The following is a 25,119-nucleotide window of genomic DNA, read 5'->3' as shown; positions in this document are numbered from 1 at the left end:
GAATTTTAATTTAATTTTGAAAAATAGAAGAAAAAAAAAGCCTTTACCTCAGATGGGTCAATTGTCCTTCCATATATCCCGCTAGTCTGGATCATCCATTTGGCTCAAACTGCTTCCTCTAGCTCCTCCCTCTCAACAGATACCACCACCACCACCACCACCAAACATTTACTGGGCATTTGTTATGTGACAAAGAACTTAATGGACTAACTTTATGTGCTAAGAACATTACGCATGTTAGCTCATTTAATCCTCATAACAGATTACTTTGAATTCTTCTTTCCATAGGAAGCAGCAGCCTCAGACACCACTCCCTCTACTTCATCCTCCACCATCCACTCCTTTCTTTCTTCCTTTGGTAATGAAAAGAAGAGGCCGTTCCCCAAATTAAGGGCAATCCTTTCACTTAAGCACTGGATCCTTTCTTCTCAGGATCGTAACTCTTGTGTTTTGAACTCCTGCATTTCTACTACCTCTATTCTGTCTGAATTTAGGTATGTTCACGAATTCTCTCAATTGAAAAAAAAAAAAAAAGCTTCCCCAAACCTTACTAAGCATCAACTCCTCCTTTCGTAGCCACTTTTCTTTTTTTTTTTTTTTAACATTTTTTATTGATTCATAATCATTTTACAGTGTTGTGTCAAATTCCAGTGTTCAGCACAATTTTTCAGTCATTCATGGACATATACACACTCATTGTCACATTTTTTTCTCTGTGATTTATCATAACATTTTGTGTATATTTCCCTGTGCTCGTAGCCACTTTTCTTAAGAATTGTTCACATTTATTCTTTCTACTTCCTTAACTTCCGTTTTGTCCACAATCCACTACAACTTGTCTTCTCCTCCTGCTCTATGGAAGCCTAATTTCTTGCCCGCATTTGACACCACGTCTATTCCTTAATCTGAACTCTCTCTTTTGGGCTTCTCTGACGTTACCAGCCTGTGAGAGTTGAGATGAGTGACACAGTTGACCTAAAAAGAGGGAAACAAATTAGGGCATGCGAGCGGCAAAGAAAGCAAAGATGAGTGTAGGTTGCTACCTTCTGAGAACAGGTTTGGGCGACAGGAGGCAGAAAAGGCTACACTGAGCATTAAAACAAAGTGACCGTGACTTTCACCCTCACTTTCACCCTCTTTCTTCCTCCTTCCTTTGGCGGCCTGGCGGTACTCAAGGAAAAACTAGAGGATAATGGCCATGCGACAGGCTGAGAGAAGGCCCAGCTGTTTGTCTCCTCCTGCTGGCGCGGACAGCACCACGGTGCAGGCGGAGGAGGAGCTAGGGCGCCAGCGGAACCCGTGCGCGGGGCCGCGGTTGCAGCCCGACCCCGGGCCGCTGGCTGGCGGACGCGTGTGCGCGTGCGTGGCGGCGCTTCCGGTCCCGGCGGCGTCTCGGGCAGCTTATGGGAGTGCGGGGAGGCGGCAGGAGGAACCCCGAAGCGCCTGCAGGCCAACGCCTCCGTGGATCTCGGAGTAGTCGGACATCGTCTTGGAGACTTCGGCGCGGGGCACCCCGGAGGCGGATCAGAAACTGGCCGAGGACTCCGCTCGCTGCCGGTGCTGGGAGGAGATCGGGAGCCGCCTGGGCCGGCTGTACCTTTCGCGCCCTGCGTCCCCAGCCTGGCCATCAGCCAGCGGCGCTGAAAAAGAGGCTGAGGTTCAGGGTTTGGGAGGAGATCCAGATGAAATAGGTTTCTCAGCAGATCCAGCGCCGTTAATCCCAGCGAGCGCACACTTTTTAAAACATGAAGAAATTAAGGCTTAAGGAACTAGAGAGTCGCCTGCAACAAGTGGATGGATTCGAAAAGCCCAAGCTACTCCTAGAACAGTATCCAACCAGACCGCACATTGCAGGTAGGGCGGCTGCTGATCACGCCCGCGTTTCGGGGGTTAGTCCTGTCTATTCATTCCATCATGAAAAAAGAACAGTTATTTGGATACAAAGAAAGTCTAGAGGAATTCTGCTCTAAGATTACATTTTGCATTAGAGAGGACTTCCTTGACACCACAGCTGGAGGCATCCCACGCACAAGACACACTGTCGTTTTACTGTTTGGTTTTCTGCATACCCCTTAACACTGTCAGACATCGTTTTAATGTGTTTGTTAATCTCATTACACTATAGACTCCTCGAGGGCAAAAAAGGTGCTGGTCTTGTTCACAAGTTTCTAGAGGAGTTTCATCTGGTACTACAAACATTTGCTGAATAAGGGTCAGTTTCCTAGTGCAACGAATTGCCAGTGCAGTGATTCCTATGCGCTATACTCTTCCCTAGAAATGAATACTAGAGTTGGTGGTGAAAAAACTTGAGTTTTGGCAAATCCAAAATAGGTGCTATAGAAAGATGAGGATGCATTTCAATTTTAACAGATGATCTGAGAATCAGCAGTGTTGCTTTATGTGAGAGATTGATACTGGGAATAAAAGAACACAGGAAAAACCATTTATATTTAATAAATACATTACCAAAGTCATTGGAGGAGTCTTAGGAAAATTTGTTGAGAATATCTGCAAGGAGGAATCTCCTCTCCCTTCAACATAGTTCTTTTTCTAAGCTGCCAAAGACAGTCAAGGAAAATACGTGTATACCTGCACTTAACTCCAACAGATGATCGTATATTTACAACCAAAAATTGGCGCAAAATTGCGTCTGGGATAAGCCCAGTTTTCTCAATTTAGATAATGATTTCTTTAATGTGTTCTGGCTGTAGGGTTTCTTGGAATCTTTTTTGTTTTTCCAAATAATAATCAGTTGTTTCAAACCCAGTGTGTAACATGCACATGGTTGCGCTAATTCTTCGAGATACTAGCTACAAAGCCACTAACACCTGCGGCAACAATCACAACAGCACAGTCAGCCTGAATGTCTCTGTAATTGTGTTTTTTGATAAAACCTCTGGATCCTGGAGTGTCAGTGATGGCTGGCAGACCTTGGTGGGTTCAGATATCCACAGGGATATCAGTGGAGATACTCATAGTTTAACTTCAGTGTATCCCACACCTTTGTGTATTTGAAAGATCCCTTTCCCACCACAGCAGCTTCTGCTCTGTGCCTCAGTAGTTCTTATGAGGTCTCATTGGTAGATTATGAACATAGTGTCTGTAGATTATAAGCGATGTGCCTAAAGGCTACATTGTTCCTTTTCTATTATATCTTGAAATTATAGTACCTTGTTCTGGTGACAAACTTGTAAAAAAGTTCTGTTCTGTTTTAGTGTTAATGCTTGTCCAGTATTAGTGTGGTTCTCAGACTTACATGTTTTCACAGTAAAGTTTCACAACAATTTTGGAAACTGATATAGGATTACCAAGTTCATATTTTGAGAAGGAAAGATGTTTTTAAATCTATTCTTACCATCCTTTCATAAAAACAGTATTTCAACATCAAAGAAAAAAAACGATATATGGATGTGTACGGCAACATTTGAATAGGTTAAGGAAAAAACATTTTGACCTTATTTTTCTCATTTTACCTCAAAGTTTTATCATTCTTGGCATTGTCAGCAGACTATTTTGGGGGGAACCACTAGTATGTGTTGTCATCCTCTGTGGAACTTTCATTTCACTACATACCAAGTTATTATAACTTATTTTAAAAAATAATTTAGAATACCATTTTGGGAGAGGACTAAATAATCCAAGACAAGAAATCGTTCTACAAAGAGTCATTTGCATAAATTGGATTTTGGTCATCAATTTGCCTGCTTATTCCTTGATATGTTTTCTGATCTTTTAGCATGTATGCTGTATACAATCCATAACACATATGATGACATTGAAAATAAAGTGGTTGCAGATCTAGGATGTGGCTGTGGCGTGCTCAGCATCGGAAGTGCAATGCTAGGAGCAGGGTATGTGACCCGGGGTGTATACTATTTGGGTATGAGGTGGTTTTAATAAGAAGCTTGAATAAAATCAACTGAATTATAATTGTGGGACTCTACTGTATGAGAGGAGAGGAGCAAGAATCTAATACTGAGTACATTTTGAATGGGAAGAACATCAAAACAAACCAAAAAAAAAAAAAAAAAAGGTAATAGCAGTAGTCAGCTGCCTCTTTTGTATAAACCTGAGTTTCTGACCCCTGACAAAGTTGGGAGACCATGCTGTTGAGAGGAAACACTGGCACTTGGCCAGTTGGCTTAAAAAGGTATAAGGTATATGGTTTTGTTGTTTTGATTTGGGAGCCATAGTAGCCACTGTTTCTTTGTGTTTTGTATTTATAGGTTGTGTGTTGGATTTGACATAGATGAAGATGCACTGGAAATATTCAGTAGGAATGTAGAAGAGTTTGAGTTAACAAATGTTGACATGGTTCAGTGTGATGTGTGCTTATTATCTAACAGAATGTCCAAGTCATTTGATACAGTAATTATGAATCCTCCCTTTGGGACCAAAAATAATAAAGGTTAGTAACAAGAATCAGGTTCACTGGTGTCTTTGTAGAAAAGCAAGTTTTAAAAAACATTTTCTCATTGATTGTTTGGATTGAGTGATTTTTATCACTGTTCATTAAATAAACCAATGTCTTACCTGTATAGTTATTACAATTTCAATTTCAACTTGTTTAATGCATGGCTAGGGAACTTTAAATCTTTGAGCTAAGTGAACAAATTTATTCAATTAAGTATACTTCATCAACTTTCTAGAATGATTTACCTAACTCTTATGAATGATTATGAATCCTAAAAAGAATTTTATACTTTTAGAGGCTCTTTTTAATGCCTCAACATTGGAAGGTTGAGCATGTGTCCATCAGTAACAGTGACTCACTGTGTCTATTTTATGTATTTTGTGGGCAAGGAGGGTAGGAAGTCAGTAAGAGGAAGAAAAGACATGCATAGTTTTAAGAAGTCTTCCTTCCACCTGCGCCCACCATTCTGACTACTACTTTACCTGTTCCCTTCTGCCTTCTTTGAAAATCATTAATTTGGAATATAATATTAAAATTTTTACTTTATCCTCATTTAAATGAGACAGAATAATTCTGGTTTTAAACCTTAAAAGATACTTAGATAGCTTGGTTATTTGTACCCTGCCTTGTTACAGAAGGTATTTGAAGTGGCTTCTCTGGAGTTTGGAAAAAATGTTTTTAAATACCTAGTATTCATTTAATCTTCTATTTTGACTATGGGTATATAAGTTAAATAGGAGCTTTTTTCACTCTTAATAGGGACAGATATGGCATTTCTGAAGACTGCTTTGGAAATGGCAAGAACAACAGTATATTCTTTACACAAATCCTCAACTAGAGAAGTAAGTTCAATCATCATGATGTTGTCTTTTTTTTTTTGCCTTTTATTGGGGGGGGTGGTAATTAGGTTTTTACTTATTTATTTTAATGGAGGTACTGGGGATTGAACCCAGGGCCTCGTACATGCTAAGCATGCACTCTACCACTAAGCTATACCCTCCCCACTGTGTCATTTATTTTTAAAGTCATGACAGTAAGGATTTACTGTGAATACTAAATAACCAGGGTATCTAATTCTCCTGACCTTTTAACATCTGGCACTTAAAAACTAAATTTTCCCTTTAAGTAGCTAGCATTTGTGATTAGCTCTATTTTGTTCAGACAGGAACTATTACCAGGAAAGAGACTATATAATTCAGGAATAGAGAATTATGGTATAACTGTGGGAACTAAACGAGTCTGAGTTCAGAACCCACTTCTTCCATTAATCTTTATGTCCAGCATGTAACACAGGAGAGACTATAAGACATATTCCAGAAAATTGGGGGTGGGCCAGTATATTTTTTTACTGTCCATATAACATAGTGATCAAGAACATAGACTGTAGAGCCAGACTACCTAGGTTCAAGTCCAAGCTCTGCTGCTTCCCAGCTGTGTTATCTTCATCAAGGTACCTGAGTTCATTTTTTGTCACCTATCTTGTACTCACCTATACTCTTACAGCATAAGGAACGAAGAGTACCTTATACTCTAGGGTTGTTGTGAGGGTTAAATGAGTTAATATTTACAAATCGCTTAGAACAGTGTCTAGCAATTGCTATGTTAAGCTGTTATTTTAAATTATACATGTATTAAGAGATTTTAAAGTAGTTTTGTAGTAAAAATATTTTGTGTAAATATAGTGTACTGAAATTCAGTTGGAAATAAATTCTGAATATATGGTAATTTAATAACCTTTAAAAATATAATTGCACAGCTAAAAAATATACAGGTATACCTCATTTTATTGCTCTGTGCAGATAATGCATTTTTTATAAGTTGAAGGTTTTGGCAACCCTGCATCAAGCAAGTCTTATCAGTGCCATTTTTCCAACACCATTTGCTCACTTTGTGTCTCTGTCACATTATGGTAATTCTTGCAATATTTCAAACTTTTAAATTATTATATTCGTTATGGTGATCTATGATCAGTGATCTTTGATATTACTATTATAATTATTTTGGCATTGTTTAGCAATACAGTATTTTTAAATTAAGATATGTATTTTTATTTAGACATAATGCTATTGCACACTTAGTAGACTACAGTATAGTTTAAACAGAACTTTTATATACAATGGGAAACAATATTCATGTGATTTCACTTACTCTTATGATACTCACTTTACTGCGATGGTCTGGAACTCACCCTGCAGTGTCTCCAAGGTATGCCTGTATATTGCTAACAATTAGTAGTAGTAAACATAGGTAAGCAGCAAAACACAACACAACTTTACAGGTAAATAAATCCCTATTCAGTAAGTAAGAATAAACACCGGTAATTATTGGTATCTAAAAAGCCTGTGTTAAGGAGGTCCCCAAGACCATCCCCAGGTTTGATGGTTCACAAGGAAGTCTTACAGGACCGAGCATATAGTCATATTCGTGATTCTGATTTGTTACAGCTAAAGGACACAGAGAAAAATCAGCAAAGGGAAAGTGCAAGGGTCAAACTCCAAGGAGAAACCAGATGCAAGCTTCCAAGAGTTCTCCCAGTGGAGTCATACAGGATGCATTTAATTCTTCCAGGAAAGAATTTTTGTAGCAAGGCATGTGAAATGTTGTCAACCAGGGAAGTTCATTGCAGCCTTGGTGCCAAGGGTTTTTGAGGACTGATCACATAGGCACTCTCTGCCTCGCATATACCCAAATTTTGACTCCAAGTAGAAAATGGGTGTTCAGCATAAACACCGTGAACCACTGTTACCAGTTAAGGGATAGGGAGTGGAAACCCTCCCCAAATCTAAATTTCCATACTCCAGCCAAGGGCCAACCTTATAATGTAGACCTTTGTAAGGCTAAGCAGTCAGGTCTGCTATGAACTCTTCTGCACAGCTTGGCATAACGTAAATTTTAGGTTACTCATACACAGTTCATGCAAGCCAAGTAAAATATGCCATTAAAAAGTGCAATTAAGCAGCAGTCTAATTACTGGAATGAATTCCTGTAGTCACATTACCCACGAACTCCTGTCCTCATTGTTTGGTATTGCCATGTTCCACCACCAGGAGGCAGCAGTATTAGTACTGACTTGGCTGGCTTAATAGAATTTTAAGCAAACATTTCATCAAATATATTTTTATTTAGGCAGTGCGTAAGTATTTCATTAGCACAGTAACTAAATAATTTAAGAAATTAGTGTGGTTTGTATTGTGTATACTGTGAAGGAGGTATGATGAATGAACTAATTTTAAGATAGTCCTTAGTTTATGCTGTAGATGTATCTGCTATAAACTAGTGATAATTTAAGTATTCTATGTAATTAGTAAAATTGTCACTGAAGCTTACCTCAGACCCCTTAACTATAGATCCTTGACTTTTAGAAGTGTTTGGCCCTGTACTCATAATATAGGTGCATTTGATAAAAGTTTCTGAATTAAGCATATCCTGGCAGATACGCTAGTAACATGGATGACTCTCAAAGCCGTTGCCATATCTTCTTTCATTAGGTATTGTGAGAATTTAGTTCTTGGCTGATAGTTAAAGCTCAATAGGTAAGCCAGGCACTGTTCTTTAAGTGTCTATCCCAAGCTTACCCCATTCATACTTTGACATCTCTCCCCAAACCAACCACATTCCACTGTATCATCTAACATCTAAAACCTCTTTCACTAATCTTAAGACTCAGAGAGCAAATAACTGATTTCTCAAAAATTTAGCAAGGATCCTAGGATTCCATTAAATTATAGTATTATTTGTATTAAAGTCTACACCCTTATACAGAAATTCTAGATCTCAAAGCAGGGGGGAAGATATGCCCAGAACTGGGATATTTATTATTCAAGAAAAAATTACAAGTAAAAATATATTGTCAGTACTGTTTATAATAGAAATATCCAAACCTCAAATTTTGGGAAAATTAAGTATTTTATCAATCAACTTGAGTACTGTGAACACTACCAACATGAACAAAATGGTTATTCCAAATACTGATATCTCTGCTATAGGATTTCCAGAAAATTATACACATAACTTATTTAGGGGATTATGGACAAATTTCCCCCCCACTTTTATTAATGTTACTGTGTACATAAAGCAATATTTTACAATAAATTAGTACCAAAATTTTATGAAGTGGTTCAAAATTTTTAGATCTATAAACAGTTAACATTTAGTACTTTGTGTGTCACTACAGTTCAAAGCCCTTTTCTTTCACATTCTACCACAATCCGATGAGATACCATTATCATCCTCATTTAACAGATGAGGAAACTGAGGCCCAGAAAGAATGAGAATTTGCTCAGGGTTACATAGCTAATAAATAATAAATTAGTTCAAATGCAGGCTGTCTGGTTCCAGAAACCATGTTCTTAACTACTATACCATACTGTCAACTGAATAGCCCATGGAATTAGTTCTCTGCAGAATGGTTTCCAGGATAGCTGTATATATATTGATGAAATAATGTGCAGAAACCAGGAGTACATTATGCACTTTGATGGACTTCTGAAATAAGAGCTTTATTATTTGAATTTAATTATGTAATTTGGTCCGCATTATTAAATGGTTTGGTTTCTTTTCAAAATATTATCCGTCCAGTTGAAAAAATTTCAAGGGCCTAAATCCTAATGAAATTTTAAAAGCTTGAAAACTTATTAATAAAAATATTAGTAAAAAGCAATTTTTAATTATTTCAAAATCAGCTCACAATTATGTTATTTATGTTTAGCACATTCAAAAGAAAGCTGCAGAATGGAAAATCAAGACAGAAATTATTGCAGGTAAGATAATTTTTAAGTTTCTCACAAAAACAAACCTCAAAAGCAAACATGCAGAATTTTTATACAGGTGCTACAGAAAAGATACTGTAGAACATGTATTTTAGTTTGTGGTTGGTAATGGGTTAGAAATGGAGCAAAGGCAAGGTATCAGTGTTTGCTCAAGACTGTAATAATTTGTGCATTTTACTGAAAACTTTTAATAGCACCCAAATATTTGGTCACTCCAGGCTCAGAACCCTATATAGCATCACAGTAACTTTAAGAGTTTGGGCTTGAAGTTGGTCAGACCTCAGTTTGAAATCCATTCCTGGAAAATAACCACCAGATTATGCCTTTATTGCCTTTCTATGTCAATTTTCTAATTGTCCCTGGAGCTAAATAACATGAAGCTTTTTCTTTTTTTTAGTGGGGGATAGAATATAATCATCCACACTATGTAAATCATGTTTCATACATTTTTATTAGTAAACTGGATAATATTCACAAACATAAAAATGGAAAAAGCATATACCTAAAAGCTAACTATAATCCAAGTAATTCTGAAAAGCCTGAATTAAGAGTACAATAAGGGAATTTTTTTTACACAATAATAAACTGACTGGATTAGCAGTGTGGTATTAACTCCATAACTGGATCTATTACCTCATAATTAGTAATGTAGTATGTAAAAGGTCTGTCTTCCTATTATATTCAGTGTTGTCATTCCTTGCCTAGTTTAAGGTATTATAATATGCAACACGGAGCTCTTAGAACAATTCCAGTAGAAGTGCACCAAGCCCCAGAGCCGTGCTACTCTAAGTGTAGTCCATTATTACTGACATCCCTTGGGAGCTTGTTATTAGATTTGCAGAATTTCAGGCTCTATCCAGCTCCACTGAATTATATAATCTGTATTTTAACAAGGATTTGATTTGAAGGTGATTCAATTGCACTTTAAAATTTGGGACAAGTATCTAGAGTTAGAATTTGTTGCAAAATATGAAACATAGGTAAGTAGACTTACTGTCATCACTCTAAAATTGGTCAGTACTGAGTTTGGAGAACCTACATTATCCTTTAGAAAAGAAGAATATGAAAAGTGGGTTTTCATTTGAGAGTTTAGTAGGAAAATAATTAGCCACTTACTTACTACCATTATTAAATCCAGACCAGAAATTTTTTAAATAAGCATGGTTATGACACTGGTAGCTACAATTTAGGAAAATAAAAATAAGAAGGTACTATCTATACTTTCATAGGATATACCTTTTTGTCTATTTGTATCCTTCTAAACTCTTCCCCATAACCTTAAATTTTGGTATAAATGACCAAAATAGCAAAAATGCCAGACTCAGTTTACTGTGGCTCATCATGGGGATACATCAAGTCAGTCCTGGATAAATTAAAGTGACAGGTCTAAAATATTTTGCCTATCAGCATTTAGTACTTAATTTTTTTTTTTTAAAGTCAAGGGTGGTAAATGTTTGAAAATACAGTTTATATCCTTATGTGGCTTTTGTTTTAGAGCTGCGATATGACCTGCCAGCATCATACAAATTTCACAAAAAGAAATCAGTAAGTCTCTTGATTCTGGTTTATCTATATTCGGTACTGAAAAACTGCAATAAGTAATTATTTCTAATGTTATCAAGTTGCTTAAGTAAATACAGAAACCTAGCTTAGAAAATAGAATAATTGACTATGGGATGGGCCTATAATCAGAATAGCCAATACTCTGGTTTAAGGTAAATTCTTTCTTAAATGCTTTGGGCAAAAAAATAAAAAATAAACTAAGTTTATTTTTATGCAGTATACATTTTATTACTTTGTACTAATACATTCTCATATTACAAAGGCAATTTAGTGGAAGAATGTATCTTTTGATATCTGAATCATCTGAAATAACACAAACGTAACTATACATAAAAAAAATACTCATTTGAGTAACAAACAAAGACAAGTTAAACAATAAAAAAATTTTCCTTTCTTACAGGTGGACATTGACGTGGACCTAATTCGGTTTTCTTTTTAAAAGCCTCCAAAGACAAAAGCAGCTTAAAACTTAATTAAAATGAATAAAAAAAATGTTGTTTACTAAACTACTGGTCTCCCGCACCATTTTCTGTTTTCTGTTGTTTTGATGCAGGTTCTTCTTTCTCTGTTTCTTCTCTTGCTCTTTTTACTGGTCCTGTACAATAACAATTTTGTTAAGTTCACTGTAAGCATTACTCTATTTTAATATTGAGCATAACTATCAAAAAAACTTGTTTAAAACGATTAGCAACAACTTGCCTACACCAATGAAAAAAGGCTTTTCCTTTGGTACAGACCTGCTCTCTAAACTTAGCTTCTAAACATCTTTTGTTTTCCACATGTAAAACAGCGTAACTGGGATCATTTACAATCTGAGAACATCACTTACACAGAAGTTATAAAACCACACTGCTTTTCTCTCCCACAAATAATTTCTCATTAAAGTGCCAAAGGACTTAGAAAAACTTACCAGATGCACCATTTTCATCACGTTCATCATCACTATCAAATTTAGTTTTCTTGCCTTGAAACTGTACTTTTCCTTTAGCAGACCCAGTCTGGGCAGCTTTGTTTCCCTTTCCTTTTCCTTTAAATCTCCGACCTGTAGGGAGATAATTGAGAAATCAGTAATGTTTTAAATCTCTTGTCAATGTTAAACACTGATTAAAATTTTTACCCAAGCAAATGATTTAAACTGTCCAAGATAAATCAGAACTAATGACCTTTTGACTTCCATTTGTTTAGGGATTCTTGTTGATCTTCTATTATTTTTTTCAATGCTTCTTTTTCCACATCTCCTTCTAGTACTTCCCACGTCACATCTTTGTTCCTTAATTGTAGGTTACCGTTATTTGCATCTTTTGCTTTATCCAGTGCTTCCTTAGCTTTTTCTTTAAATAGAATTATTCCCTACACCAAAGAGAAAATGAAAGCCACACTCTTTAAAGTCCCATAGTTAATTCCTTTGCTCAATGAATTTTTCCTACCCTGCACATCTTCTATGCCATCAACAGTTTTAATGATTTTTACTGATCAGGAAGGAAGTTATTACAAAACTTACAGTCACTAATTCCAACAGTTATTCATATAGCATAATTCAGAAAATATCAGACATCACATCCACTTACAACAATAATAGTAAATGACCAGTAGGAACTATATTCATAAACACATTAACAAAAATTTGCTTTCTTGTACTAATGTCATCTAAAAGAAAAGTTTCTATGGATTTTAAATTGATTTCTAAAAAGTATATGAATATTTCCAAACCTCTTTGGCTCCTCTGACAAAGTCTATCCATTTGATTTCACCATGATTTGAGAAAAGGATGTGCAAATCTTCTCTACAGGTCTGATCATCTAAGTCCCCTGAAAATTTCAGCAAGCAGCCAATCTTTTCTTCTAGAGATTTCTATAAAAATATAAAAGGCAATTTTTTTAAAGCAACCATAAACCAGAAATGGCATAAACCACTCACACCTATACAAAGAATAAGCTAGAGACTAAAATGCAATTCTGAAGTAGTTAAGTAAGTTAAAGTAGTTGATGCATTTTCCTTTATCAACAACGGTTCTATGATGGCTTCTAATTTTTAGCTTACTCCAACATGTAGTAGTTATTATATAAACCATATTGTACCGGACAAGTAGTAATTTTAGGCAATATTTGGCTGTTACTTCAGTGCAATGACTGTAGACCTGCTAACTATTTTTTTTCTAATAAGTCCTCAGGCTTTTCATTCTCATAACTTAGAGTTACAGATTTCTTAAATACCAGTAATATATACTTACCATTTCAGCATTTTCTGCTAGCTTTTGTTTTTCTTCTTGTTCTCTACAAACAAAAATATCATTAAAACATTTCCATTTACTTTATGTGTAAGAAAACTGAACCCTGATAAAGCACCTTAATCATGATGGCTAAATTACTTAATAACCAAAGTCAGTCCTTAGGTTTTCTGACTGTCCAATGCTAAAGCGCAACATAATGTGGCCCCCAGATTATCAAGGTAGCTTAAGGCTTCAATGTTTCATTAGCAAAAGAAAGACCTATTGCTACTCATTTCAGAGCTCATCAGCTCCTCTTCCAAGAACCTTTAACTTTACCTTTGTCAATGCTTTGATGAATTAAAATGTCACAATTAGCTCAACATACTTACTGTTTAGCTCGTAATTTAGCTTCCACTTTATTTTGCTTTCTTTCTTCATTTTTTTTGGCAAAGTAATCTTCCCTACAGGACACAAAACATACAGGCCAAGTTCTTGAGAACAAAAATTAGACTGCAAATTATTTTGAATGATTTAAGACATGGCATAGAAATGAATGTTGCATTTTCTATGAACATAATTACTTACAATTCAAAAATATACCAGGGAAGCCATTCTTACTTTTTTTAAATAACAACTTTACTAAGAAATAATTCACATGCCATAAAATTCACCCTTTTAAAGTGTGTAATTTAGTGAGTTTTAGTATATTCAGAATTATACAACCATCACTACTAATTAATTTCACAACATTTTTATGACCACAAAAACCCTATATCCATTAAGAATCTCATGTTGGGTCTTATTTTTCATGTACAGAGGGGAAAAAAGTAAGTTGAAAGATACAACTACTTTGTTTCATAGTTTTTTAGTGTTAATTTCAAAAATTCTTAAATCCCTGAGACCCAATAGTAAGAGCAATTACGAAAATCACAAGTTAAAAATTCCTTTTGAGAGTTTAACACTGATAGGCATGTTTTACCACTGCATCTCACAGTCCATTAGATTTAGAATACAGCATTAAGAAGATCGTGCAATGCAAAAGTAGGGGACTATGGCCCTACAACTAACTTTATTATGAAAATGCCCTGATGTATCCTAATTTTTAGACATACACAATTGAATAATGAGACAAAATTAAATAATCCTTTGTACTATATAAAAATAAATGCATATATATAGACCATGACAAGTAAGAATAGATAAAAACTGTACCATGATTTATTTTCTAACCACATCAAAAGCTCACATTTTAGCAACAAGTGTAATTGTAAGTTTTAGATGCAAAGTAAGCACTAAAACTTTAACCTCTTTTATTAACTGCTAATGAAAAGGTACTAACAAACACTTCCTTACAGTTTCAAAGGACTAGTAGTTTCCACTGAGCAAATTTCAAGCATTTCTCAAAGGATGCCTCTGGATACTAAAAATACTCATCCTATTGTAGGGAATGCTATTCTATACTCCTTACCCCAGTGTATCAACTCCAGATAACTTAAGTGGCCAAAAGAAACATCAGCAAAAAGGCTTACTTGAAAAGTATTAGCAGGTCTGTGTCTTTGTACTTCTGGCCAGGAGTCTCAACAAATTTCTTAGCAGATTCAATGCTATCAAACACAGCAAATATTGATCCCTATTAATAAGGAAAGAGAAGTTTTTTAAAAGTTACATCCCATGTATTTTTTTAACTAGAAGTCTGTAAGATCATACAACCATACCTTAAATGCTTTGTGCAATGTTCGTCTCATCTGAATATTTAGTACTTGACCTTTATCTTCTAACCATTCTTTTATGTCATCAAGAGTTGCATCAGTTGGGAAGCCTTTCTGTGAAAAGTAGGAGGAAATGTACAAATAACATCTCAAGTAAACAATTTGTCAGAAATTGATCCATTTTGTCCTGAAATGAAGCCAGGATAAATATTTCTCTGTCTTTCTCTGTCACTTAAATGTTTAATAGCTCTTTAGAGACACATGCAGGCTACAAGTGAGGGGATGGAAAAAAATTGAATGTAAATGCAAACCAAACGAAAGCTGGAGTAGCAATACTTACATCAGACAAAATAGATTTTAAAATAATGACTGTTACAAGAGGCAAAGGACACTATAATCAAGAGATCAATCCAAGAAAATATAACAATTATAAATATATATGCACCCAACATAGGAGCAACTCAATGTATAAGGCTATTGTTAGCAGCCATAATAGTGGGGAACCATAACAACCCACTTACATCAATGGACAGATCATCCAGACAGAAAATCAATACAGAAATGCAGGCCCTAAGTGACACACTAGACCAGACAGACTTGATAGCTACAGAGCATTCCATCTCAAAGCACAGAACACACATTCTTCTTAAGTGCACACAGAACATTCTCCAGAATCGACCACGTTGGCCCACAAAGCAAGCCTCAGTAAATTTAAGAAAACTGAAATCATACCAAGCATCTTTTCTGATCACAATGCTATGAGATTAGAAATCAATTACACGAAAAAAATTCAAAAACTGCAAACATGTGGAGGCTAAACAATATGCTACTAAGCAACCAATGGATCACTGAAGAAATCAAATAGGAAATATAAAAATACTTTGAGACAAATGAAAACGAAAATACAATGATCCAAAACCTCTGGGACACAGCAAAAATAGTTCTAAGATGGAAGTTTACAGCGATACAAGCTTACCTCAGAAAACAAGAAAAATCTCAAATAAACAACCTAACCTTACACCTAAAGCAGCTAAAGAAGAACAAACAAAACCCAAAGTTAGTAGAGAAAAGAAATCATAAAGATTAGAGCAGAAATAAATGAAATAGAGACTAAAAAACAATAGAAAAGATCAATGAAACTAAAAGCTGGTTCTTCAAAAAGGTAAACAAAATTGATAAACCTTTAGTCAGACTCATCAAGAAAAAAAAGGAGAGGAACCAAATTAATAAAATCAGAAATGACTGAACCAAGAAGAAATAGACAATATGAACAGACCAATGACTAGTACTGAAATTTTATCAGTAATTTCAAAACTCCCAACAAACAAAAGTCCAGGACCAGATGGCTTCACAGGCAAATTCTACCAAATATTTAGAGAAGAGTTAACACCTATCCTTCTGAAACTATTCCAAAAAACTGCAAAGGCAGAAACACTTCCAAACTCATTTTATGAGGCCACTAGCACCCTGATACTGAAACCAGACAGATATCACAAAAAAATTAAAGGCCAATATCACTTATGAATACAGACGCAAAAATCCTCAACAAAATACTAGCAAGTCAACTCTACAAAGCATTAAAAGGATCATACACCAAGGTTAAGTGGGATTTATCCCAGAGGTGCAAGGATTTTTCAATATCTGCATATCAGTCAATGTGATACACCACATTAACAAACTGAATAAAAACCATATGATCATCTCAATAGATGCAGAAGAGGATTCTGATAAAATTCAACATTCATTTATGATAAAAACCCTCCAGAAAGTGGGCATAGAAGGAACATACCTCAACATAACAAAGGCCATATATGACAAAACCACAGCTAACATCATACTTAATGGTGAAAAGCTGAAAGCATTTCTTCTAAGATCAGGAACAAGATAAGGATGTCCACTCTTGTCACTTTTATTGAACATAGTTTTGGAAGTCCTAGTTACAGCAATCAGTGAAGAAAATGAAATAAAAGGAATTCAAATCAGAAAAGAAGAAATAAAACTGTCACTGTTCACAGATAACATGATAATATACAAAGAAAACCCTAAAGAAGCAACTAGAAAACTACTAGAACTCATCAATGAATTTGGTAAAGTTGCAGGATACAAAATTAATATAGAGAAATCAATTGCATTTCTATACACTAACAATGAAATAGCAGAAAAAGAAATTAAGGAAACAATCCCATTTATTATCACACCAAAAAGAATAAAATACCTAGGAATAAACCTACCCAAGGAGACAAAGGACCTGTACTCCAAAAACTATTAGACACAGATGAAAGATACTGAAGATGAAGGTGTGGGAAGGGGTAAATTCGGGAGTTTGGGATTTACAAATGTTAGCCACTATATATAAAAAAAGATTTTAAAAAAGTTTCTTTTCTATAGCACAGGGAACTATGTTCAACATCTTATAATAAACTTTAATGGAAAAAAAAATGAAAACAAATATAATATACATATGCATTACTGGGACATTGTGCTGTACTCCAGAAATTTAGACATTTGTAATTGACTGTACTTCAATTAAAAAAAAAAAAAACTGAAGATGACACAGATGGAAAGATGTATCTTGTTCCTGGATTGGAAGAATATTGTTAAAATGTCCATACTACCCAAGGCAATATACAAATTCAATGCAATCCCTACCAAATTACTAATGACATTTTTCAGAGCTGCAACAAAAAGTGTTAAAATTTGTACAGAAACACAAAAGACCCTGAATAGCCAAAACAGTTTTGAAAAAGGAGAATGGAGCTTGGGGAATCATGCTGACTTCAGACTATACTACAAAGCTACAGTAATCAAACAGTATGGTACTGACACAAACCAGACACATGGATCAGTGGAACAGGTTAGAAAATCCAGAAATAAACCCATGCACTATGGTCAATTAATCTGTAACAAAGGAGGCAACAATACACAATGGAGAAAAGACAGTTTCTTCAGTAAGTGGTGCTGGGGAAACTGGACAGCTACATGTAAAAGAATGAAACATTCTCTAACACCATATACAAAAATAAACTCAAAATGGACTAAAGACCTAAATGTAAGACTGGATACTATAAAACTCCTAGAGGGAAATATAGGCAGAACACTCTTTGACATAAATCACAGCAATATTTTTTTAACCAGCTCCCAGAGTATTGGAAATAAAAGCAAAAATAAACAAATGGGATCTAATTAAACTTTAAAGCTTTTGCACAGCTATGGAAACCATCAACAAAACAAAAAGACAACCTACAGAATAGGAGAAAATATTTGCAAATGATGCGATCAACAGGTACTAATTTCCAAAATATACAGTCCATACAGTTTAATATCAAAAACACAAGCCCAACCCAATCAAAAAATGGGCAGAAGACCTAAATAGACATTTCTCCAAAGTGGACATCTAGATGGCCAACACGCACATGAAAAGATGCTCAACATATCTAATTGTTACAGAGACGTAAGTCAAAACTACAATGAGACATCACCTCACATCAGTCAGAATGGCCATCATTAAAAAGTCCACAAACGATAAATGCTGGAGAGGCTGTGGAGAAAAAGGAACCCTCCTACACTGTCAGTGGGAATGTAAATTGGTTCAGCCACTATGAAGGACAGTAATGGAGGTTCCTCAAAAAACTAAAATTAGACTTACCATATGATACAGCAATCCCACTCCTGGGCATATACCCAGAGAAAAATAAAATTCGAAAAGACACATGTACCCAAATGTCCACAGCAGCACTATTTACAATATCCAAGACATGGGAACAACCCAAATGTCCACTGACAATTGACTGGATAAAGATGTGATACATACGCGCGCGCGCACACACACACACACACACGAATACTACTCAGCCATAAAAAAGACTAAAATAATGCCATTTGCAACAATATGGATGGCCCTGAAGACTGTCATTCTAAGTGAAGTCAGAAAGAGAAAGAAAAATACCATATATCACTTACATGTAGAATCTAAAAAAAAGGACACAAATGAACATCTACAAAACAGAAACAGACTCACAGACATAGAGAATAAACTTATGGTTACCAGGGCGTAAAGGAGGTGGGAAGGGATAAATCGGGAATTTGAAATTTGCACCTCTTGGGGAGTGTTGGAAATATTAGCTATCTGACTGTGGTGGTGGTTTCATTGGTGTACACATCTATCAAAATTCACCAAATTGTTCATCTGAATATGTGTAGTTTACTGTACAGGAAAGATACCATAATAAAGGTATTAAAAAAAAAAGCTTAATAGCTCTGGTTAAGAGGCACTGTTCTCCAGTGCAACAAAAGCGAGTTTTATATGGGATTTACTTCAAAATAGTACAGTTAGAGCAAAGATAAAGTAAGATCAATCACGTTTATAACTGTTGAAACTGGAGAATGGCACAGTACATATTCAATCTACTTTTGTATGTCTTAAATTTTCCAGAATTAATAAAAATCTACTTAAAAATCAGTATGTGAAAGAAAGCATCAAGTTCAGTTGTTGATAAGTAACAGTTGATATGCACTGGGTGCTTACAATACACCAAAGATTTTGTCCAATGTTGTATGGGGTTTTTTAATTTAATTCTCACAATGGTTCTCTAACATAAAAATATTATCCCCATTTATGAAGATAAGGCTTAGAGTGGTTAAGAACATTGCCCAAGGACATACTGTAAGTAGTGAAACTATGATTCCTGAGCTCTTATTCTTATCTACTCTGTTCTTTCTAAATAAATTTAAGATATAATTAAATGCTTTAAAGGCCCACTTACAATATAGACAGATCTGTTTTTCACATTATTTTTATACTCATCAGTCACTTCAGGGAGGGGTTTGCTTGGAGATCTTCTAATTTTAGTTTTATCTTCACTTATTTCCATTAGTTCTGCCTTTGATTTGCTCAGTGCTTCTACTATTACATTAAAGTCTGTTGTTAGACGGTTTAACCTGAAAAATACATATGAAAGCATTTTAAGACTTAGTAGTAGCACTTGTTAACAGAAAATCTAGTAATTTTTTTAAGTTTTTACCTATTAAATTTTATCATTATTTCCAAAGGTACCCAGCCTTCATCCAGTTTGATCTGTTCCTTTAAAAATTTGTCCCGTGGCAAATTGAAGTCACCAAAGTAATACTGCAAGAAAATTACAATATATTTCAGAGCATTTTATAATATTGACTGCAATCCTGGAGTTTTAAAAATGACCATTATATCACCAATTTCTAATCTTTAAAAATACATGTCAAAATTTAACAGGCAATTAACATTTAACTGGCAATAAACACTTTCTCTTAAATACACTATAACAAAATATTTATAATATAAATTAACAGAATGATAAAACTAAAAAATGATTATTGAAAGAATACAATTAACAGATACAACAACAGATTAGGAAGCTTTAATACTGAAAGATATTTAAGGATTCAGTATATGAAAAGCCTCTTAATTCAAGTCAGTGTGCAAAGAACAGATTTTTAAAATTTTAAAAGAAACTGGAATAAACTGGCTAATTGCTCTAATTTTTTAAAAATTAGAAAAATCCAGAAGTTAAAAAAAATAGGTGAGTGTTTATCTAATTTAAGCACAGAGGCACTCTTTCTCAGTATAAAAGCAAAGAAAAAAACTATACATGAAAAGACCAGGTGTGACTACTTGGAATGCCAAAAGCAGCGTAAAAGTAAAAGACAAACACAGAAGTTTGTTAATAATTCTTATAAATCAACAGGAAAAAACTCTGAAAACCCTAACAGAAAAATGATAAAGGGTACTTTTTTAAGAACTACTAAAAAATGTATCATAAAGTTCAAGCTCACTACTAACCAAAGAAATGTAACTTGAAACAATGAAATAGCATTTTCACCTAACAAATTGGCCAAAATTCTACAAACAAGAATACCCAGTATTGGCCTGAACACCAAAAGATGACCACGCAGGTAGAGATGTTAACTGATAAGCATTAAAAATCAAGTTCTTTAAAAAACATGCACAACCCTGGAGGCCATACTCCTCCCTCTAGTTTTATGTTAGAGAAATCAGTAAACATGTTTAGTAAGAGTTATATATAAAGATATTCATCATAGAACTATTACAGCTAAAAAACTGGAAATGCCTTACATATTAAAGAGGGGATGGTGTAAATTACTGATGACACAAAACTTTATTCCGCCAAAACGTATCCCATGTTTGGTGGTGGGAAAGGGAAAAAATTATGGTTAGTAAGCACTGACCAGTGTGTGAAAGGGTATTTATCAGGCTTTTATCCTTGATTACCTCAAGAAAGTGGGATCTGAGAGGTGGCAGGTTGTGGAAGGGACATTATTAACTTTTTCTATATACATTTTTGTATTATTCTCAATATTAAACACAGAATAATTTGTAATTTTTCTTCACAGTTATTAAGAAATTAGTAAAAAAAAAAGGCTATAATGGGAAATTTTAAATAAAAGTGCAACTTTAAAAGTTCTGAGTTGCAAAAAAAACCAGTCCAACAACAAAAAACAAACAAAAAAACCCACGAAATAATATAATCTGAAGTTTCTCAGTAAGAACATCAAATATAAATTAAGGGATAATTCCCATGCAGTCATCATTGATACTGTAAGGCACCAACTTAAATACCTAAATTCAAAAAAAAATTCTAAGAGAACTTTGAAAACAGATACTCTGTAAAAAGTTACAATAGCTGAGAACTAATTGGGCAGAAAAAACTACCGTAACCTTCAAGAATAAAGTGTTATTTAATAGGGAAGGCATTTTTACAAAGGATTTTTGTATTTTCCTATTATGTGCTAGGCAGTACTGTAAATGTTTTACATTTTATGAACTAATGTAATCGTTCCAACCACCTTTTGAGAAAGTGCTGCTATTACCCTCACATTGTAGACTAGGAAACTAAAGCACACAAAAAAGTCTGTACTGTTATCTTTTGAATTGTTTTTGTCCCTCTGCTTCAGAAACTGGCTACACCAAAATAAAATTGTAGACTACCATACGTTTATTAACTCCAAGAATCAAAGACAAACCAAATGTTTGATAGGTCAATGTACTGAAATTAAATGCTCTATCTGTATTTGTTTCGAAGCCCTAAACTTCCAGGAGCCTTTTTGCAGTGTAATACCACAAGAATCATACCTCAATCTGATGACAGATCTTGGTCTCCAGAGCAGCCATTTTTTCGTTATCACCATTTTCAGCCATTGTGGCTATCTGTAAAATTTCCCAAATTGGCATAAAGAGGTTATTCATTTACTTTCTACATGAAACTCAAGACCATTACAACAATGTTTCAAAATTATCAACCTCCCACTGGTTTCCTAAAAGTCAAAATTTTTAATTTCACAGGTTCAATTTCTCTACTCAATTCTCAAATTTCAACAAAAGAAAACTTTGAAATAAGCGATGAAAACCTGAAAAGCTATGGATAATCCACACCCCTTTCAGTAAATCACTGTTTCATCTTCTATAACTAAGTGAGCAGTATCTTCACTTAGCTGATCTAGAAAGCTTTGGGTGGAAAAAAACTCCACTGAACCACTTACCAACCATTACCAGGTTTAAACAGATCACCATCTGTCAGTATATTACTATGGATCTCAATCTTGTTTGGTGTGGGTTTAATTTCTTTTAAAATTAGTCACAGCTGACTTACCAAAAACTTGTTTTCAACAAGATTATGTGTCAAAAGTTGAAGATGAAAAAAATTCAAACATTACAGTCAGGATTAGATTAAATGCTGTATGTTAAGGAACGTATGAAAATGATGATTTGAGGGCCTGGGGACACTAAAACAACATTAAACTGGGAGTATGCCTACTAATTTACAAATATATAGATTAACCTTACAGCCAATTTCCAGTTTCACAACCCTGACAATAGCATTGCAGGAAAAAAATGAGGCTGTGAGGTTGGTCGGCTAGGGATTAGAGTCCTCTGACTTCAAATTACTTGCTTCTAGTACTCTATTATACCATCCGAACACATTGTACAAGAGTATATTTATAAGAATGCATCAAAGATACCTGCCATTAATTAACTCTAGTGATGAACTACCATTGGTACACTTCTTGGAAGCATCGCTTTATACACTGTAATTGCTATGCAATAACCTGGGCACATTGGAAGCTCATGTCTGTATGGTGCGACATCTCACCACAAAATTTTAGCTAATCTTATGCACTGGTTTGTCGACCACAATTCTAAGTTTATTACCGTGATGTAGGTAATAAAGCAAAGGGTGAAACAAAAGAACTATTCAGTCACTATAAGACTTCTTTGGCCTACACCATTTTGGAATTTCATTTCATGAGACCCCTTCCCAGAATGTGCAACTAGAAGTCAACACTACCCATACTTTCCGATTTCGCTCAGAAGCTTTGATGTGCGTGAAACAGGATTACAAAAAACCAAGAAAGTGACGCCAGAGGATCACCTACAGCCCTGATTCCCTGGCCTCCAGTCTGTTCCACAAGATCCAAGGAACCTTTTGATATTTAACCAACGCCAACCTCCTCAGAAACTTACACAGTGGGACCTTAACTTCCGCATTCGGTAACCCTGGGAAGCGGAGATAAGAAACCTTAAAGACGCAGTGGGGATGCGGACAGCCTCTGTCCAAAAAACCTCCAGAGCCCGCTCCCAAAGCAACCACTGGGTCGCCTGGGCCCCAGACACTTGCGTCGAACCCCCGGCTCCCGCGAGGAACACAGGAGCCGGCTCCCCACCTCGCGGCGGCCCGCGCCCCTCAGCCCCCCGCGGCAAGCGAGCCGCCTCCGGCTGCGGCCCACGCGGCGCTTGCCCGGAATGCGAGGGAGACGAGGAGCCGACGCACCCAGCGTGAGGCAGCAAGGAAAGGGAACGCGCCGTCGCGCAGCACGTAAAGCAGGCCCTTTTTTACCTTATTCTCTCTACCCACCGGGAGTTACTCACCTTTACGGTCCCGGTCCCACAGAGCCGCGCCACAGGGTCACTAACAGGGACGGCAACGTCTCCACTTCCCAGCGCCGCACGCTCGCCCAACGCGCGCAAAGAAGATGGGGGCCGTCCCGGCAGCCCTTGCGGCCTGCGTGGGCGGGGCTTCGGGCGGGCCACCGGTTCCGCGTTAGGAGCATGCGCGCCGGCCTCGGGCTCTCGCGGCCGGAGTCCCGGCCTCGCTTCGAGGAGATTGGGTTAGAATGTACCGCGGGGTGTTGGAGGGTTTGAGGGTAAATATTTATTTTTAAGTATTTCTGGACGGCTTTTGTATTTCCAGCCCTAACTTAGGCTCTGCATTCAGATGAAGTTTCGCTTTTTTTCTTTTCGGATTATACTTTTAAAAAATTGTTTTGATTATACGCAATAGTTCCCCCTTAAAAAAATGACAAGTAAAATTTTTAAAAATGAAAGATTCATTGAATCTTAGAGTTGAGGAAACAATACAGTAGAGAAGTTAAGAGCCAGATTTTTGGAATCAGACTACCTGCGTTCAAATAACGGCTTTCTTGTTTACAGACTGTGTGACCTTGGGCAAGTTACTCCTCTATCCCTATATATAAAATGGAGCCAGTGGTATATATCACCTGCTTCATACAGTTGTGAGCGTTAAACGTGATGCAACACATGTACCTTGCTGGGAACTGTGCCTGGCATGTAGTGAGATGAGCAGCATATATTAATTTAAAACAAAAAATGTCATTTTGTAAGACCGAAATGCCATCTAGTGCAGAAACCTATTGCCTCTGCTAGAACCCTAAGAAAAGGGCTTACGCTTTGCACAGTAGCATACTCTTTGCACAGTAATTTTAGTCACTTAAAGGAGTTTTTTTTCATAGTGAGCCAATCTTTTATTTTCCCCTCAATTTTCTTGAAAATTTGAAATATTGGCAAAATAGCCTTTTAAGTGATCTCAGAGTTTTTTGGTAGTCCCAAAACAGATCAAATGAATTTATTTGGAGAAAAAGAAATGCAGTTATAGATTCAATCCAGACATTGCATCAAGCCAATGAGAAAAAAATTTAATAGAATTATGCTCAGGTAGTTTAAATTCATATTAATCATGTTATCTTCTATATACTCAGCAAATAGTTATCTAATCTCTACTTTGTGCCAGACAAAATAAAAACTTAATTCACTTTTTGATTAAGTCAGTGAGAATATAGGTGTTTAACAGGACAAAGTGTCAAGGTACTCCCACTGATCTATTCAGCAAACTGTTTACCACATGCCTACTAATATTCTGGTAAGGAGCTTGGCAATGGGGAATAAAAAGAAGACCCAGACTTTGCCTAGAGACAGTGGCACCTAAACAAATGTCACTGCTCTTTTATGCCCCCACAGTGTCTGGGTAGAACTGCAGATACAGTCTACTACCAGAAACCCCACTTACTGCAGAGCATTTATTAGTGTTCCCATCGGGTCCCTGGTCCTTTATTCTCCCTTCTTTCTCTCTCCCTTTCTTTTCTAGGGGACAAGCTCCATGCAGCCAC

At 35.9% G+C, this 25,119-nt stretch overlaps 2 protein-coding genes across 3 annotated transcripts; one reads left to right on the top strand and one right to left on the bottom strand.

Annotated features, from left to right (window-relative positions):
- Window positions 1-1,368: 1,368 nt before the first annotated feature.
- On the top strand, window positions 1,369-11,252 carry METTL5 (methyltransferase 5, N6-adenosine). 2 transcript variants are annotated; one of them, XM_072961111.1, is made up of 8 exons: window positions 1,369-1,854; window positions 3,737-3,851; window positions 4,227-4,408; window positions 5,174-5,256; window positions 6,859-7,002; window positions 9,123-9,174; window positions 10,679-10,728; window positions 11,147-11,252. In XM_072961111.1, the coding sequence occupies exons 1-8, from the start codon at window positions 1,746-1,748 to the stop codon at window positions 11,183-11,185; spliced, it is 774 nt and encodes a 257-aa protein (XP_072817212.1). In that variant the 5' UTR covers window positions 1,369-1,745; the 3' UTR covers window positions 11,186-11,252. The 2 variants fall into 2 exon arrangements, with proteins under 2 accessions (XP_072817212.1, XP_006214028.1); XM_006213966.4 differs by lacking the exon at window positions 6,859-7,002.
- Window positions 10,949-23,708, bottom strand: SSB (small RNA binding exonuclease protection factor La). The gene is made up of 12 exons (XM_006213965.3): window positions 23,585-23,708; window positions 21,791-21,865; window positions 19,686-19,789; window positions 19,428-19,602; window positions 14,671-14,778; window positions 14,485-14,585; window positions 13,345-13,416; window positions 12,977-13,019; window positions 12,457-12,597; window positions 11,910-12,096; window positions 11,657-11,788; window positions 10,949-11,341 (listed from the first exon to the last, which is right to left on the bottom strand). The coding sequence occupies exons 2-12, from the start codon at window positions 21,854-21,856 to the stop codon at window positions 11,253-11,255; spliced, it is 1,218 nt and encodes a 405-aa protein (XP_006214027.1). The 5' UTR covers window positions 21,857-21,865; window positions 23,585-23,708; the 3' UTR covers window positions 10,949-11,252.
- Between the last annotated feature and the right edge of the window lie 1,411 nt (window positions 23,709-25,119).

The sequence above is a fragment of the Vicugna pacos genome, chromosome 5, assembly GCF_048564905.1.
Source record: "Vicugna pacos chromosome 5, VicPac4, whole genome shotgun sequence".
NCBI lineage: Eukaryota > Metazoa > Chordata > Mammalia > Artiodactyla > Camelidae > Vicugna > Vicugna pacos.
This window is presented reverse-complemented; position numbering and strand designations above follow the sequence as displayed.

Bases quoted from the DNA above. Each gene is read 5' to 3' on its own strand.
- METTL5 (XM_072961111.1), top strand. From the start codon at position 1,746: ATGAAGAAATTAAGGCTTAAGGAACTAGAGAGTCGCCTGCAACAAGTG. The intron at 3,852-4,226 runs GTATGTGACCCG...TTGTATTTATAG, and splicing joins AGTGCAATGCTAGGAGCAGG to GTTGTGTGTTGGATTTGACA. The intron at 9,175-10,678 runs GTAAGATAATTT...CTTTTGTTTTAG, and splicing joins CAAGACAGAAATTATTGCAG to AGCTGCGATATGACCTGCCA.
- SSB (XM_006213965.3), bottom strand. From the start codon at position 21,856: ATGGCTGAAAATGGTGATAACGAAAAAATGGCTGCTCTGGAGACCAAG. The intron at 14,586-14,670 runs GTATGGTTGTAT...CCTTATTAATAG, and splicing joins CATTGCACAAAGCATTTAAG to GGATCAATATTTGCTGTGTT. The intron at 13,020-13,344 runs GTAAGTATGTTG...TTTTGTTTGTAG, and splicing joins GCTAAATTACGAGCTAAACA to AGAACAAGAAGAAAAACAAA.